Source organism: Balaenoptera physalus (genome assembly GCF_965194825.1).
Source record: "Balaenoptera physalus genome assembly, chromosome: 15".
NCBI lineage: Eukaryota > Metazoa > Chordata > Mammalia > Artiodactyla > Balaenopteridae > Balaenoptera > Balaenoptera physalus.
In genome coordinates this window covers 75,299,630-75,313,741 of record NC_138894.1, presented here as the reverse complement: position 1 = coordinate 75,313,741, position 14,112 = coordinate 75,299,630, and the positions used below count along the sequence as shown (strand labels likewise).

At 38.5% G+C, this 14,112-nt stretch overlaps 1 protein-coding gene and 1 long non-coding RNA gene across 3 annotated transcripts in view; one reads left to right on the top strand and one right to left on the bottom strand.

The window, feature by feature from the left end:
* The window catches only part of WDR43 (WD repeat domain 43), a 50,360-nt gene that overhangs the window by 15,682 nt on the left and 20,566 nt on the right, over positions 1 to 14,112 (top strand). For both annotated transcript variants that reach the window (XM_082426145.1, XM_082426146.1), the window contains 4 exons: positions 7,178 to 7,298; positions 8,067 to 8,206; positions 12,613 to 12,715; positions 13,239 to 13,303. In XM_082426145.1, the coding sequence (XP_082282271.1) occupies positions 7,178 to 7,298; positions 8,067 to 8,206; positions 12,613 to 12,715; positions 13,239 to 13,303 (429 nt within the window). The remainder of the gene's footprint in view (positions 1 to 7,177; positions 7,299 to 8,066; positions 8,207 to 12,612; positions 12,716 to 13,238; positions 13,304 to 14,112) is intronic.
* LOC309643447 lies at positions 264 to 7,168 on the bottom strand. Its single transcript, XR_014253781.1, has 2 exons — positions 6,240 to 7,168; positions 264 to 3,960 (listed from the first exon to the last, which is right to left on the bottom strand). It is a non-coding gene; the product is annotated as an uncharacterized lncRNA (long non-coding RNA).

The following is a 14,112-nucleotide window of genomic DNA, read 5'->3' as shown; positions in this document are numbered from 1 at the left end:
ATGGTACATGTGTCTTTTTTCTCTGGGTATATGCCCAGTAGTGGGATTGCTGGGTCATATGGTAGTTCTATTTTTAGTTTTATAAGGAACCTCCGTAGTGTTTTCCATAGTGGTTGTATCAATTTACATCCCCACCAACAGTGCAGGAGGGTTCCCTTTTCACCACACCCTTTCCAGCATTTATTGTTTCTAGATTTTTTGATAATGGCCATTCTGGATGGCATGAGGTGATACCTCATTGTAGTTTTGATTTGCATTTCTCCAATAATTAGTGATGTTGAGAATCTTTTCATGTGCCTCTTGGCCATCTGTATGTCTTCCTTGGTGAAATGTCTATTTAGGTCTTCTGCCCATTTTTTAACTGGATTGTTTGTTTTTTTGATATTGAGCTCCATGAGCTGTTTGTATGTTTTGGATATTAATCCCTTGTCTGTTGTTTCATTTGCAAATATTTTCTCCATTCTGAGGGTTGTCTTTTTGTCTTGTTCATGGTTTCCTTTGCTGTGCAAAAGCTTTTAAGTTTAATTAAGTCCCATTTTATTTTTGTTTTTATTTCCATTACTCTACGAGGTTGGTCAAAAAGATCTTGCTGTGGTTCATGTCAGTGTTTTTCCTGTTTTCCTCTAAGAGTGTTGTAGTGTCTGGTCTTACATTTAAGTCTTTAATCCATTTGGAGTTTATTTTTGTGTATTGTGTTAGGTAGTGTTCTAATTTCATTCTTTTACATGTAGCTGTCTAGTTTTCCTAGCACCACTTATTGAAGAGGCTGTCTTTCCTCCATTGTATGTTCTTACTTCCTTTGTCGTAAATTAGGTGCCCACATGTGCGTGGTTTTATCTCTAGGCATTCTATCTTGTATCATTGATCTATATTTCTGTTTTTGTGCCAGTACCATACTGTCTTGATTACTGTAGCTTTGTGGTATAGTTTAAAGTCGGGGAGGCTCATTCCTCCAACTCCATTTTTCTTTCTCAAGATTGCTTTGGCTATTCAGGGTCTTTTGTGTTTCCATACAAATTGTAAAATTTTTTGTTCTAATTCTGTGAAGAATGCCATTGGTAGTTTGATAGGGATTGCACTGAATCTGTAGATTGCTTTGGATAGTATAGTCATTTTCACAATATTGATTCTTCCAGTCCAAGAACATGGATATATTTCTCCATCTGTTTATGTCATCTTTGATTTCTTTCATCGGTGTTTTATAGTTTTCTGAGTACAAGTTTTTCGCCTCCTTAGGCAGGTTTATTCCTAGGTATTTTATTCTTTTTGTTGCAATGGTAAATGGGAGTGTTTCCTTAATTTCTCTTTCAGATTTTTCATCATTAGTGTATAGGAATGCAAGAGATTTCTATGCATTAATTTTGTATCCTGCAACTTTACCAAATTCCTTGATGAGCTCTAGTAGTTTTCTGGTGGCATCTTTAGGATTCTCTATGTATAGTATCATGTCATCTGCAAACAGTGACAGATTTACTTCTTCTTTTCCAATTTGTATTCCTTTTATTTCTTTTTCTTCTCTGATTTCTGTGGCCAGGACTTTCAAAACTATGTTGAATAAGAGCGGCGAGAGTGGACATCCTCCTTGTCTTGTTCCTGATCTTAGTGGTCGCTTTCAGTTTTTCACCGTTGACTGTGATGCTTTCTGTGGGTTTGTCTTATGTGGCCTTTTTTATATTGAGGTAGGTTCCTCTATGCCCATTTTCTGGAGAGTTTATCATAAATCAGTGTTGAATTTTGTCAAAAGCTTTTTCTGCATCTATTGAGATGATCATATGGTTTTTATTCCTTAATTTGTTAATGTGGTGTATCACATTGATTGATTTGCGTATATTGACGAATCCTTTCATCCCTGGGATAGATCCCACTTGATCATGGTGTTTGATCCTTTTTTAATGTGCTGTTGGATTCTCTTTGCTAGTATTTTGTTCAGGATTTTTGCATCTATGTTCATCAGTGATATTGGTCTATAGTTTTCTTGTGATAACTTTTTCTGGTTTTGGTATCAGGGTGATGGTGGCTTTGTAGAATGAATTTGGGAGTGTTTCTGTGTCTGCAGTTTTTTGGAAGAGTTTGAGAAGGATCAGTGTTAGCTCTTCTCTAAATGTTTGATAGAATTCACCTGTGAAGACATCTGGTCCTGGACTTTTGTTTGTTGGAAGATTTTTAATTACGGTTTCAATTTCATTACTTGTGATAGGTCTGTGTAGATTTTCTAATTCTTCCTGATTCAGTCTTGGAAAATTGTACCTTTCAAGAGTTTGTCCATTTCTTCGTGGTTGTCCGTTTTATTGGCATATAGTTGTTTGTATTAGTCTCTTATAATCTTTTGTATTTCTGCAGTATCAGTTGTGATTTCTCCTTTTTCATTTCTAATTTTATTGATTTGCGTCCTCTCCCTTTTTTTTCTTGATGAGTCTGGCTAAGGGTTTATCAATTTTGTTTATCTTCTTAAAGAACCATCTTTTAGTTTTATTGATCTTTGCTATTGTTTTCTTCGATTCTGTTTCATTTATTTCTGCTCTGATCTTTATGATTTCTTTCCTTCTACTGACTTTGGGTTTTCTTTGTTCTTCTTTCTCTAGTTGTTTTAAGTGTGGGGTTAGATTGTTTATTTGAGATTTTTCTTGTTTCTTGAGGTGAGATTGTATTGCTATAACCTTCCCTCTTAGAACTGCTTTTGCTGTGCCCCATAGGCTTTGGGTCGTCGTGTTTTCATTGTCATTTGTTTCCATGTTTTTTTTAATTTCTTCTTTGATTTCTTCAGTGATCTCTTGGTTATTTATTAGCACGCTGTTTAGCCTCCATGTATTTGTGTTTTTTACAGGTATTTTCCTGTAATTGATTTCCAGTCTCATAGCATTGTGGTCAGAAAAGATACTGGATACGATTTCAATTTTCTTAAATTTTCCGAGGCTTGATTTGTGACCCAAGATGGAGGATGTTCCATGTACACATGAGAAGAAAGTGTATTCTGCCACTTTTGGGTGGAATGTTCTATAAATATCAATTAGATCTATCTGGTTTATTGTGTCATTTAAAGCTTGTGTTTCCTTATGTATTTTCTGTTTGGATGATCTGTCCATTGGTGTAAGTGGGGTGTTGAAGTCCCCTACTATTACTTGTTACTGTCAATTTCTCCTTTCATGGTTGTTAGCATTTGCCTTATATATTGAGGTGCTCCTATATGTTGGGTGCATAAACATTTATATTTGTTATATCTTCTTCTTGGATTGATCCTTTGATCATTATGTAGTGTCCCTTCTTATCTTTTTCACAGTCTTTATTTTACAGTCTGTTTTATCTGATATGAGTATTGCTACTCCAGCTTTCTTTTGATTTCCATTTGCATGGAATATCTTTTTCCATCCCTTCACTTTCAGTCTGTATGTGTCCCTAGGTCTGAAGTGGGTCTCTTGTAGACAGCATATATATGGGTCTTGTTTTGTATCCATTCAGCCAGTCTGTGTCTTTTGGTTGGGGCATTTAATCCATTTACGTTCAAGGTTATTATCGATATGTATGTTCCTATGACCATTTTCTTAATTGTTTTGGGTTTGTTTTTGTGGGTCTTTTTCTTCTCCTGTGTTTCCCACTTAGAGAAGTTTCTTTAGCGTTTGTTGTAAAGCTGCTTTGGTGGTGCTGAATTCTTTTACCTTTTGCTTGTCTGAAAAACTCTTGACTTCTCCATCGAATCTGAATGAGATCCTTGCTGGGTAGAGTGATCTTAGCTGTAGGATTTTCTCTTTCATCACTTTAAGTATATCCTGCCACTCCCTTGCGGCCTGTAGCGTTCCCACTGAAAAATCAGCTGATAACCTTATGGAATTCCTTTGTATGTTATTTTTTGTTTTTCCCTTGGTGCTTTTAATATTTTTTCTTTGAATTTAATTTTTGTTAGTTTGGTTAATGTGTGTCTTGGTGTGTTTTTCCTAGGGTTTATTCTGTATGGGACTCCCTGTGCTTCCTGGACTTTGGTGAATATTTCCTTTCCCATGTTAGGGAAGTTTTCCACTATAATCTCTTCAAATAATTTCTCAGACCCTTTCTTTTTCTCTTCTTCTTCTGGGACCCCTATAATTTGAATGTTGGTGCGTTTACTGTTGTCCCAGAGGTCTCTGAAATTGTCTTCAGTTCTTTCATTCTTTTTTCTTTATTCTGCTCCTCGACAGTTATTTCTACCATTTTGTCTTCCAGCTCACTTATTCGTTCTTCTGCCTCAGTTATTCTGTTATTGATTCCTTCTAGTGTATTTTTCATTTCAGCTATTATGTTGTTCATCTCTGTTTGTTTGTTTTTTAGTTTTCTAGATCTTTGTTTTAAACATTTCTTGTATTTTCTCAATCTGTGCCTCCATTCTATTTCTGAGATTCCAGGTCATCTTTACTATCATTACTCTGAATGCTTTTTCAGGTAGATTGCTTATTTCCTCTTCATTTATTTGGTCTTGTAGGTTTTTACTTGCTCCTTCATCTGTGACTTTTTTTTTTTTTTTTTAATGAGTGGGATTGTGTTCCTGTCTTACTGGTTGTTTGGCCTGAGGTTTCCATCTCTGGGGTTTGTAGGCTATTGGGTAGAGCTGGGTCTTGATGCTGAGATGAGGACCTCTGTGAGACCTCACTCCAGTGAATATTCCCTGGGGTCTGAGGTTCTCTGTTAGTCCAGTGGTTAAGACTCGGAGCTCCCACTGCAGGAGCTTCGGCCTGACCCCAGGCTCGTGAACCATGATTCTGCAAGCCGCCTGGGGCGGCAAAACAAACAAACAAAAAAGACAACAATAACAAAGTAAAAAATAAAATTAGACTAGGAAACTAACAGTTATGTTAGAAAGAATATAGAAGATGAATCAACAATCGGAAGGGACATCAATATCAGAGTAGTAAAAAAGAGGAGGGAAAAAGAAAGGGGTGGGGGGAAGGCCTTGGCTGTGGAGGGCAGGGCCTAAGCAAGGGCAGGGTTTGGGTGCTGGGAGGGGCCAATGCTCAGGTCCCACAGGGCTGGAAAAGGCCCTGGGGACTATGGGGGGTGGGACTTGGTCTCAGAGGGCAGGGGTCCTCATCTGGGAGCCCAGCAGGCCTCCTGGGCTCAAGTGGGCAGGACACACGCCCTCCTCTCCTCTCCTGCTCTTCCGATCTGGGAAGGCCCCTCCCGCCTGCCTCTCCAATTCTCCCCTCAGCCTCCTTCCTATGCCCCCAAGGACCCAGGAGACCTAGACGGGGCTTTGGAGATGGGGGTACCAGCCTGGGAGCTCAGCAGCCTCCTTTGCCCGAGTGGGCCAGGCGATCGCCCTCTGCTCCTCTCCGGCTCTTCCCCGAGAGTCCCTTCCGCCTGCCTCTTGATCTCCCCGGCCTCAGGGGTGCCGATCCTGTCTGGCCTCCACTTCTCCCCAACCCAGTCCCCCTGCGTCCTACCGGTTCACCTTGGGGTTCCTCCCCTCTCCTTGGGTGTCAGAGTCCCCCACCAGCGGCCAGCAGGCGCCCTAGTTGTGGGGAGAAGCTAACTCCACGTCTTCCCACACTGCCATCTTGACTCCGCCTCCACACTTACTCTTCGCCTATATATTTTTGATTTTTTTCTCTTAGCCTTTTGCTTTTAATTTTATGACTTATTTTGTGGTACAGAGTTTTATTTAATTAAACTTGATTATTTTCTTCCTTTGTGATTCTTTGTTTGTAATTGCTTTGGAAGGCTTTTCCTAACCCCATGATTATAAAAACTTTCTCATAAGTATTTTTTTAATACTTATTTTTAATCAATTAGTTTTGGTTTAAGTTATTAAGTTTAGTGTGTATGTAATATAAGACAGGAATCTAATTTTGTTTTTCCAAATGAGTAATTTGACATATTCCAATGTGACTGGCAGAGCAATGTGTTTTCTTTCACTTTAGAATTAACCTTTTTTCGTAAGAAGATTGCTCCTGTTACTTCTGTTTTTTTTGTTTTTTTTTTAAATTAATTTATTTTTGGCTGCATTGGTTCTTTGTTGCTGCACATGCGCTTTCTCTAGTTGCAGCGAGAAGGGGCTAGTCTTCGTTGCGGTGCGTGGCTTCTCACTGCGGTGGCTTCTTGTTGTGGAGCACAGGCTCTAGGCACACGGGCTTCAGTAGTTGTGGCTCACGGGCTCTAGAGCACAGGCTCAGTAGTTGTGGCGCACAGGCTTAGTTGCTCCATGGCATGTGGGATCTTCCTGGACCAGGGCTTGGACCTGTGTCCCCTGCATTGGTAGGCGGATTCTTAACCACTGTGCCACCAGGGAGGTCCTGCTACTATTACTTCTTGATTTTATGAGTGAATAGCCAAGCCAGGCTCCTTGTTGCTTATAAATAGCATTAACGTATGCAACAGTTTGCAAAGACTCTTGCTGTTAATCATACTTGTGGTATTAGAAAGGGATCATTATACCTAATTTATTTTATTCTATCAGCTAGGGGCATATATTTGTGGATTTGGGGTAGAAATAACCTCTGTGTACTGTAGGTTGAGAGATCATTTGTGTTACTAAGTAAATTAAATTCTCAGCCTTCCAGAGAATGCAGGAACTATGGAGGGGATAGGATAGGTCTGTAGAGGTCCAGCCAGCATGGTAGTTTCCTGGGCATTAACAGAATCACCTCATGGATCACAGGAGACACAACTACCCGTTTTACCTTCTTACAACTCTTATTAACCCATTTCCTGGTACCTCTTGAGATTCTCTGTCCTATTGGGGAAGCATTACCTCGGTGATATGTCCAAGGTTGGTTACCTGAGTCAGGATTTTAGGGAATGCAGTTTGGCATAGAACCTTGAGTGGTATTTTTTTTTTTTTTTTTCTCTAGTTGCGGAAAGCTGGGCTACTCTTTGTTGTGGTGCGTGGGCTTCTCATTGTGGTGGCTTCTCTTGTTGCGGAGCACAGGCTCTAGGCGCACGGGCTTCAGTAGTTGTGGCTCGTGGGCTCTAGAGCACAGGCTCAGTAGTTGTGGTACACGGGCTTAGTTGCCCCATGGCATGTGGGATCTTCCTGGACCAGGGCTCGAACCCGTGTCCCCTGCATTGGCAGGCAGATTCTTAACCACTGCACCACCAGGGAAGCCGCTTGAGTGGTATTTGTAATGCCTAGTTTGCCTTTTGTTTTCTTTTTGCTTTGAGTTAAGTTTCCTCCCCATTCATTGAGATGTTTTTATTTCTCTTCACAATACAGCAAATGGAAAGGTGATAATAGCAGCGTCAGTTCTCTGTGTATCAGCCCAGATGGAAAGATGTTGCTTTCAGCTGGTCGAACAATCAAACTATGGGTTTTGGAGACCAAAGAAGTCTACAGAGTGAGTGAATCAAATTAGTTGTAAGCATAACAGTTGTCTAGAGTAAGTATGGCGAAAGGCAGAAGTCTGAGCCAAAGAATATTGTTTTAAGAATACAGATGTGTTATTTTCAAGCATATGAAATAGTACAATTAATAGACAAAAGTAGTCCTCCAAATCTGTTAAATAGATTAGACATGTCCTTTTTGCATGCATTGGAAGAATGAATGTAAATGGAAAATGAAATGAGTGGAATTTGAATTAAGTATCTTACTCTCTTCAATAATAATATAATTATATAATAATGATAGTAATTTTTTATTTCTAGCTTGCATCCAGCATTTGTTTATATTATTGTATTTAGCTGTGGAGATTTAGAGTTACATTTTGAGTGTGCTCAGGGGTTACTGAACATTTGGTGCTGTGATGATGCCTTAAAATTGTGGTTTCGACTCACTGAGAGTAACATGAAGACCTACAATTCCTTGGCTGTGTCTGAGCACCCAAGCACCCCTTTTAAAATGGATAGAATGAAGTGAATCTTTAACACAAATACGGAAGAAGTAAAGATTGTGGGGTAGGCTCACGGGAGTTGGAAGGGACAGCTTTAATGTTCAGTTTTTTTCGGATGGAGTTTTTTAAAGTGAGAGGAATATAGCACAAATAACCGTAGTAGTCTGGAGCTCTGATTTCAGATATGTATCATGTATATTGTTTATAATACATATGAAGTCTTAATTTTTGTTACTGCTTTACATCCTCTCCTAAATGAGATTTAACTTTCTCTAGCACTTCACGGGACATGCAACGCCGGTTTCATCACTTATGTTCACTACTATCAGACCTCCTAATGAGAGCCAACCCTTTGATGGAATTACAGGTCTTTATTTCTTATCTGGAGCAGTACATGACCGGTTACTTAATGTCTGGTATGTAGTCTTTTGGATTTTGGGAGGTAACATTGCCTTGAAAGAATCGGTCATAGCTTATATGGTTAATATAAATGATGAATATGAGATTTGCTTTATTGTATTTAATGTTAGATTTATTTTATATTGACTTGTAATGAGGAATTGAGCCTGCCTAAAAATCAGATCTTTATGAGAAAAATTTAAGAGCATTACATAATAGAACTTCCTCCATGCTTGTTTAGAGATAAAGTGGGCTGAATATTTTTGTGACTGGGCAATTTAAAAACCTTTTTAAAAAATTTTTTTAGGAAAATCTCTGATTTTGTTGAAAGAGATGACTATCTGGGTTAGTGCAGTAATGCCTATTTGATGGTTTGCTGAGGACATTAAATTCCTTGGTTGTGTCTGAGAATTCCCAGTAAGCCTTTCCTTGCAGTGGTTTCTGTCACTAATTCCCTTTGAAGCTACTTTTGAAAGTAAAAATCAATTTGGTATTAAAGAGGCATCAAAAAGTTTTTAAATTTAAGAAATAGGGGCTTCCTTGGTGGCGCAGTGGTTGGGAATCCGCCTGCCAATGCAGGGGACACGGGTTCGTGCCCTGGTCCAGAAGGATCCCACATGCCGCAGAGTGGCTAGGCCCGTGAGCCACAGCTACTGAGCCTGTGCGTCTGGAGCCTGTGCTCCGCAACAAGAGAGGCTGCGATAGTGAGAGGCCCGCGCACCGCGATGAAGAGTGGCCCCCGCTCGCCGCAACTGGAGAAAGCCCTCGCACAGAAACGAAGACCCAACACAGCCAAAAATAAATAAATAAATAAATAAAATTTAAAAAGTAATCATAAGAAATTTCTAGGATTTTATAACATCATCTGATGGTGAAATTAACTTTTTTTCTTTTACCTGATGTTCATGGACAGAATAAGTAGAGATTGTAAAAATAGAAGTAGTTTCTTATCCTAATGATCAGTTAGTTAAGCATGCTCTTGACCATATAAAGTTACTCAGAAGTGAGACTCATCAAATATGTATTTCTTAAAGTAGTCGTGTGGGGAAGGTTCATATTAGTCTGGAGGTGGACCTCTGTTCACCTCCAGACCGTCAGCTTAGTTCCTAATTATGCCTCTCATAATCTAATTGTGTTGGTTTTCTGTCCTGTGTCTCATTTTTGAGGAGTGCCTATTGGAATATCTTATTTTGGTTCTAGAGGGTTTATCCCTAACATAAGAAATTAGTAATGCCAGAAAAGTTAAAATCAGCCACCCCAATCTCCTGACATTACTGAGGTGCTTCAGTCTTTAATGCCTCACCTCTTTGGCTCCTGAGACTAGGGGTCTCCAGCTCCAAAATTTTTTGTATAGCAGAAAAGTTGATTTCTGCTGTCTTAAGATCCTGAAGATAGTATGTGTATACCTGGGGCTTCCTAGTAACAGAGGAGTAAACCATAAAAAACAAACAGATTAAAACTGCATATTGAAAGGCTGCCCCCAAAGGCCATTCATGAAAACTGTGTTTTGTTAGGTAGAGCAAGCCGAGGGTTCCCTTATAATTACCTTTGAAAGACACATTTATGAAAGAAAATAACATTTGAAGGCTTCTTGCCACTGAATGAAGATTAAAATTTAAAAAAAACCCCAAAAAACCCTTTCATATTACTGCAAGGAGGAAGTACTATCTCCTATTGATGGGCTAAAATAGCAGCTTCTGCTGTATATAGTGGTGTGATAGCAGTGATTTTGAGCATGTATATAGTACGAGTAACTTCATTTTAGAGTGAATCTTGTTTTATTAAGTTATTATGCATGAAATATTTAGAATTTATCAAAGCAACTCTTAATTTTCTTCTAGACACAAAAATACTGAAAGACTGTTTACTGGTAAATGTATAAAGTCTCACTAGTTAATAAAAAGAAACTGATCTTGAATCATGTTTGTAAGTCACGCTTGTTACTCTGTTACTCAGTCTTTATTTTAGTTTTTTAAATTTGTGCCCAGATTTTTTAAACAGCTTCAGTGAGTTATAATTGACATAATAAATTGTATGTACTTAAAGCAAAAGGATAATTAAGTTTTTACATATGTATACAAATGTGAGATTATTACCACAATCAAGACAGTGGCCACATGCATTGCTCCCAAGAGTTTCCTCGTATCCCTTTGTAATCCCCCTCCCCACCTCAGTCTACAGGCTTGTTGGCATGTTTAGGATATTACAGATAAAGTTGTTAAGGACATTTGTGTACAAGTCTTTGTACAGACACATGATTCATTTCTCTTGGGTAACTACCTAGGAGTATAATGGCTGCATCTTACGATAGGTGTATATTTAACTTTTTAAAAAACTGCCAAATTTTTTCCAGAGTGGTTGTACCATTTTATATTCCCACCAGCTGTGCATAAGAGTGCTAATTCCTTCACATATTCACCAACACTTTATGGTCATTTAATTTCAGCCATTCTGATAAGTGTGTAGTGGTATCTCAGTGTGGTTTTAATTTGCATTTTCCTAATGACTATTGATGTTGAGAATCTTTTAAGTACTTACTTGCTATCTGGATATGTTCCTTGACAAAGTGTGTGTTCAAATATTTTGGCCTATTTTCTGCTGGGTTGTTTGTATTCTTACTGAGTTTTGAGAGTTCTGTGTATATTCTGAATATAAATCAATTATTAGGTATATGCTTTACAAATATTTTCTCCTAGTCTGTGGCTTGTCTTTTTTTTGAAGCTAAGCAGTTTTTAATTTTGATGAAGTACAGGTCATGTTTTGAAGTCTTTGTTTAACCCAAGATCACAAAAGTGTTCTCCTGGAAGTTTTTTAGTTCTAGGTCTTGTGTTTATTTGGTTCTGTGATCTGTTTTGAGTTAATTTGTGTATATGGTTCAAGGAACGGATTGGGGTTCATGGGGTTGTTTTTGTTTTTTTGTTTTTTGGATATCCATTGGTCCCAGTACTATCTCCAGTGAATTGGTGCTGCATATATACACGTCGAGTCAATTGCCTGTTATTTGCAGTCGTCATGTTGTATAAAGTCCTCAGGAGCACCGATTCAGTGATACTGAACTCTTACTCCTTGGGGAAACACCAGGGTTTGGTTTCTGCAAGCCTCTGGTTACAACATTTTTGTCATCTAATTAATACATAACCTTGTTTTATGTGTATTTCTGTTTAAAGATACCCTAGTTTATTCATATACACACACACAGATAGCTGATTAACTTACGTCAGAACAGAGTTTATCAAACTTAAACATTTTCTCCATAAGCATATCACAGCCTTTTTACTCTTAGGGACACTAGACCGCACTTCAGCATTATACTTGGGGGCCATTTTAAATAGTGAAATCACCAACCAAAAGCACAAAAGCAAAAAGTGTGGCACTAAATAAGCTGTGAAAAGAATACTTAGTATGAAAGCTGAAATAAAAAGGCAGAGCATAGCCTTGTTAAACCTCATGAGCGTTGGGCTGCTCATATGCTTCACTGCTCTATGTATACCTGTTAAAGACCATGAAATCACCACAAATAGTGATTTCGGGGTCTACAAATAAATTGTAGCAAGTAGGCAAATTCTCAAAGAATCAACAAATAGTGAGGATCATTTATCTATCTATTTATCTATTTCTGGACTCTGTTTTCTCAGTATTGCTATGATGTTAATTCTCCTCAAATTAATGTATAGATTCAATGTGAGTCCAGTCAAAATCCCAGCAATCTGATTTTAAAATTCAAGTGGAAATTCAAAGCACATAGAATAGCCAAAATGACTTTGAAAAAGAAGTTGGAAAACTCACTTCAAAACTTGCAGAACTGCAGTGATCCAGACAGTTGGCATTGCCATCAAGATAGACAAATAGGTTAATGGAAAAGAACGTTGCTCATTGTTTAAATCTGCCACAAAAGCATTAATGCTTTCTCTTTTCCCATGCAACCATGTTACATGGTAGTGACACAAATGCTTCCCTTATTTTTTTTTTTAATTTTTATTTATTTATTTATTTATTATTTATGGCTGTGTTGGGTCTTCGTTTCTGTGCGAGGGCTTTCTCTAGTTGCGGCAAGTGGGGGCCACTCTTCATCGCGGTGCGCGGACCTCTCATTATCGCGGCCTCTCTTGTTGTGGAGCACAGGCTCCAGACGCGCATGCTCAGTAATTGTGGCTCACGGGCCTAGTTGCTCCGCGGCATGTGGGATCTTCCCAGACCAGGGCTCGAACCCGTGTCCTCTGCATTGGCAGGCAGATTCTCAACCACTGCGCCACCAGGGAAGCCCTGCTTCCCTTATTTTGATCTTTAATTACTTTATTTAGCTTTCAAAAGATGAAAATGCTGTTGGGAGCCGATTGCTGTAACTCCCTTTAGGTGTTTGCCTTTTTTTTTTTTTTTTTTTTTTTTAATGTCTTACTATCTAATCATTGGTTTTGTTATCTAGGCAGGTCCGGTCAGAAAACAAAGAGAAGAATGCAGTGATGTCTTTTACAGTTACAGACGAACCTGTCTATATTGACTTGACTTTGTCAGAAAATAAAGAAGAGGTAAGTGGCTTGTTTCTTTGAGAATTTGTTTTTGGACTTCACAAATACTATTTTTTAAAATCAGGGTTTTGATGATTTGATGATTCAGGAAAGAGAGAGAACAAAATAAAACAAAAATCTTAGACTATTCGAAGTAATCATTGGATTCTGTGTTGAGTGCTCATAAGGGCAGAGGACAGGGCGCAGTGGCGTTTTCAATAATCCTGACATGTGGGCCTGCTGGTTGGTTCCCTGTTGTCAGCCAGTGCGCTTGGTTGTTGACTTAGCTCCTCTAACTTCCATGCTGCGTTCTCATGGACCGTGCTGTCTTCTTAGCCTAAACTTTTATTTATAGGCTTGACAACAACTACTTGAATTGTTATTTTGGTGGCAGTGATTATTTTTAAATTCAAGAGTTGTACATCCTTACTGTTTTGATTTATCTCTTGTTATTTGAAGGGTGGAGAGGGTAGTTGAATTTTCATAAGTAATTATTAGAGTAGACCAAAGTATATTACCTATTAATGTTACATTTTTCTTTTAGCCTGTCAAGTTAGCTGTTGTTTGCAGAGATGGTCAAGTTCATCTTTTTGAACACATATTAAATGGGTAAGTAAGAAGTTTCTCAAGTCAGAAATTTATTTTCCTTCCCTGACTTGCTACTTATTTACACTCCCACCTCAATATTCTTAGCTGTATGTTACTTTTCATTTAGATTGTTCTGAAAGCCTTCTTAATTCTTTGTCCGTATGACTACATACATTCCCAGTGAGAACTCAAGTTTTATTTTAAAAGAAATTGGTTCAGTAGGAAAGCTTTACTTGTGAACTTTGGTGAAGGCTTAATTTCTAACTTTGATAGTGTCACACATTTGTCACACATTTGTGCATCAGTGAATGCTTGTGTTTTGGTGGACAGAGAGGAGTTGCTGATATGATGTGTAGTAGTCATAGACCAGGGGTCAGTAAATTATGGCCTGCAGGCCACATCCAGTAGAGACCATATGTGCCCCACCCCGCCCCCCAGACGAAAGTGTTTACTCTCTGGCCCTTTATAGAAAAGTTTGCCAACTCTTGCATGTGCTATAAACATGGTCTGAGACTCAGTCATGTGCATAATTATGTTAAACTTTAAAATGGTTTCAACTTTTTATTGTCAGTTGGTACCCTTCCTTTTACAATTCTAGTATAGGGATTATGAAAGCAGTATACACTTATTTTAAAACATTCAGGATGCATAGACAATTGATTATAAAACTCAAGTCTCCCTCCATTGAGTTCCACTCCCTAGAGGTAACTGTTAACATTTTGATGTGTAGCACTTGAGGCCTTTATTTATATAGTCATATGTATGCATGGAATGTATAATTGAGGGCCCAGAAGTGGTGGGCCATGGTAACGGCTTGGGCATTTGTCCTT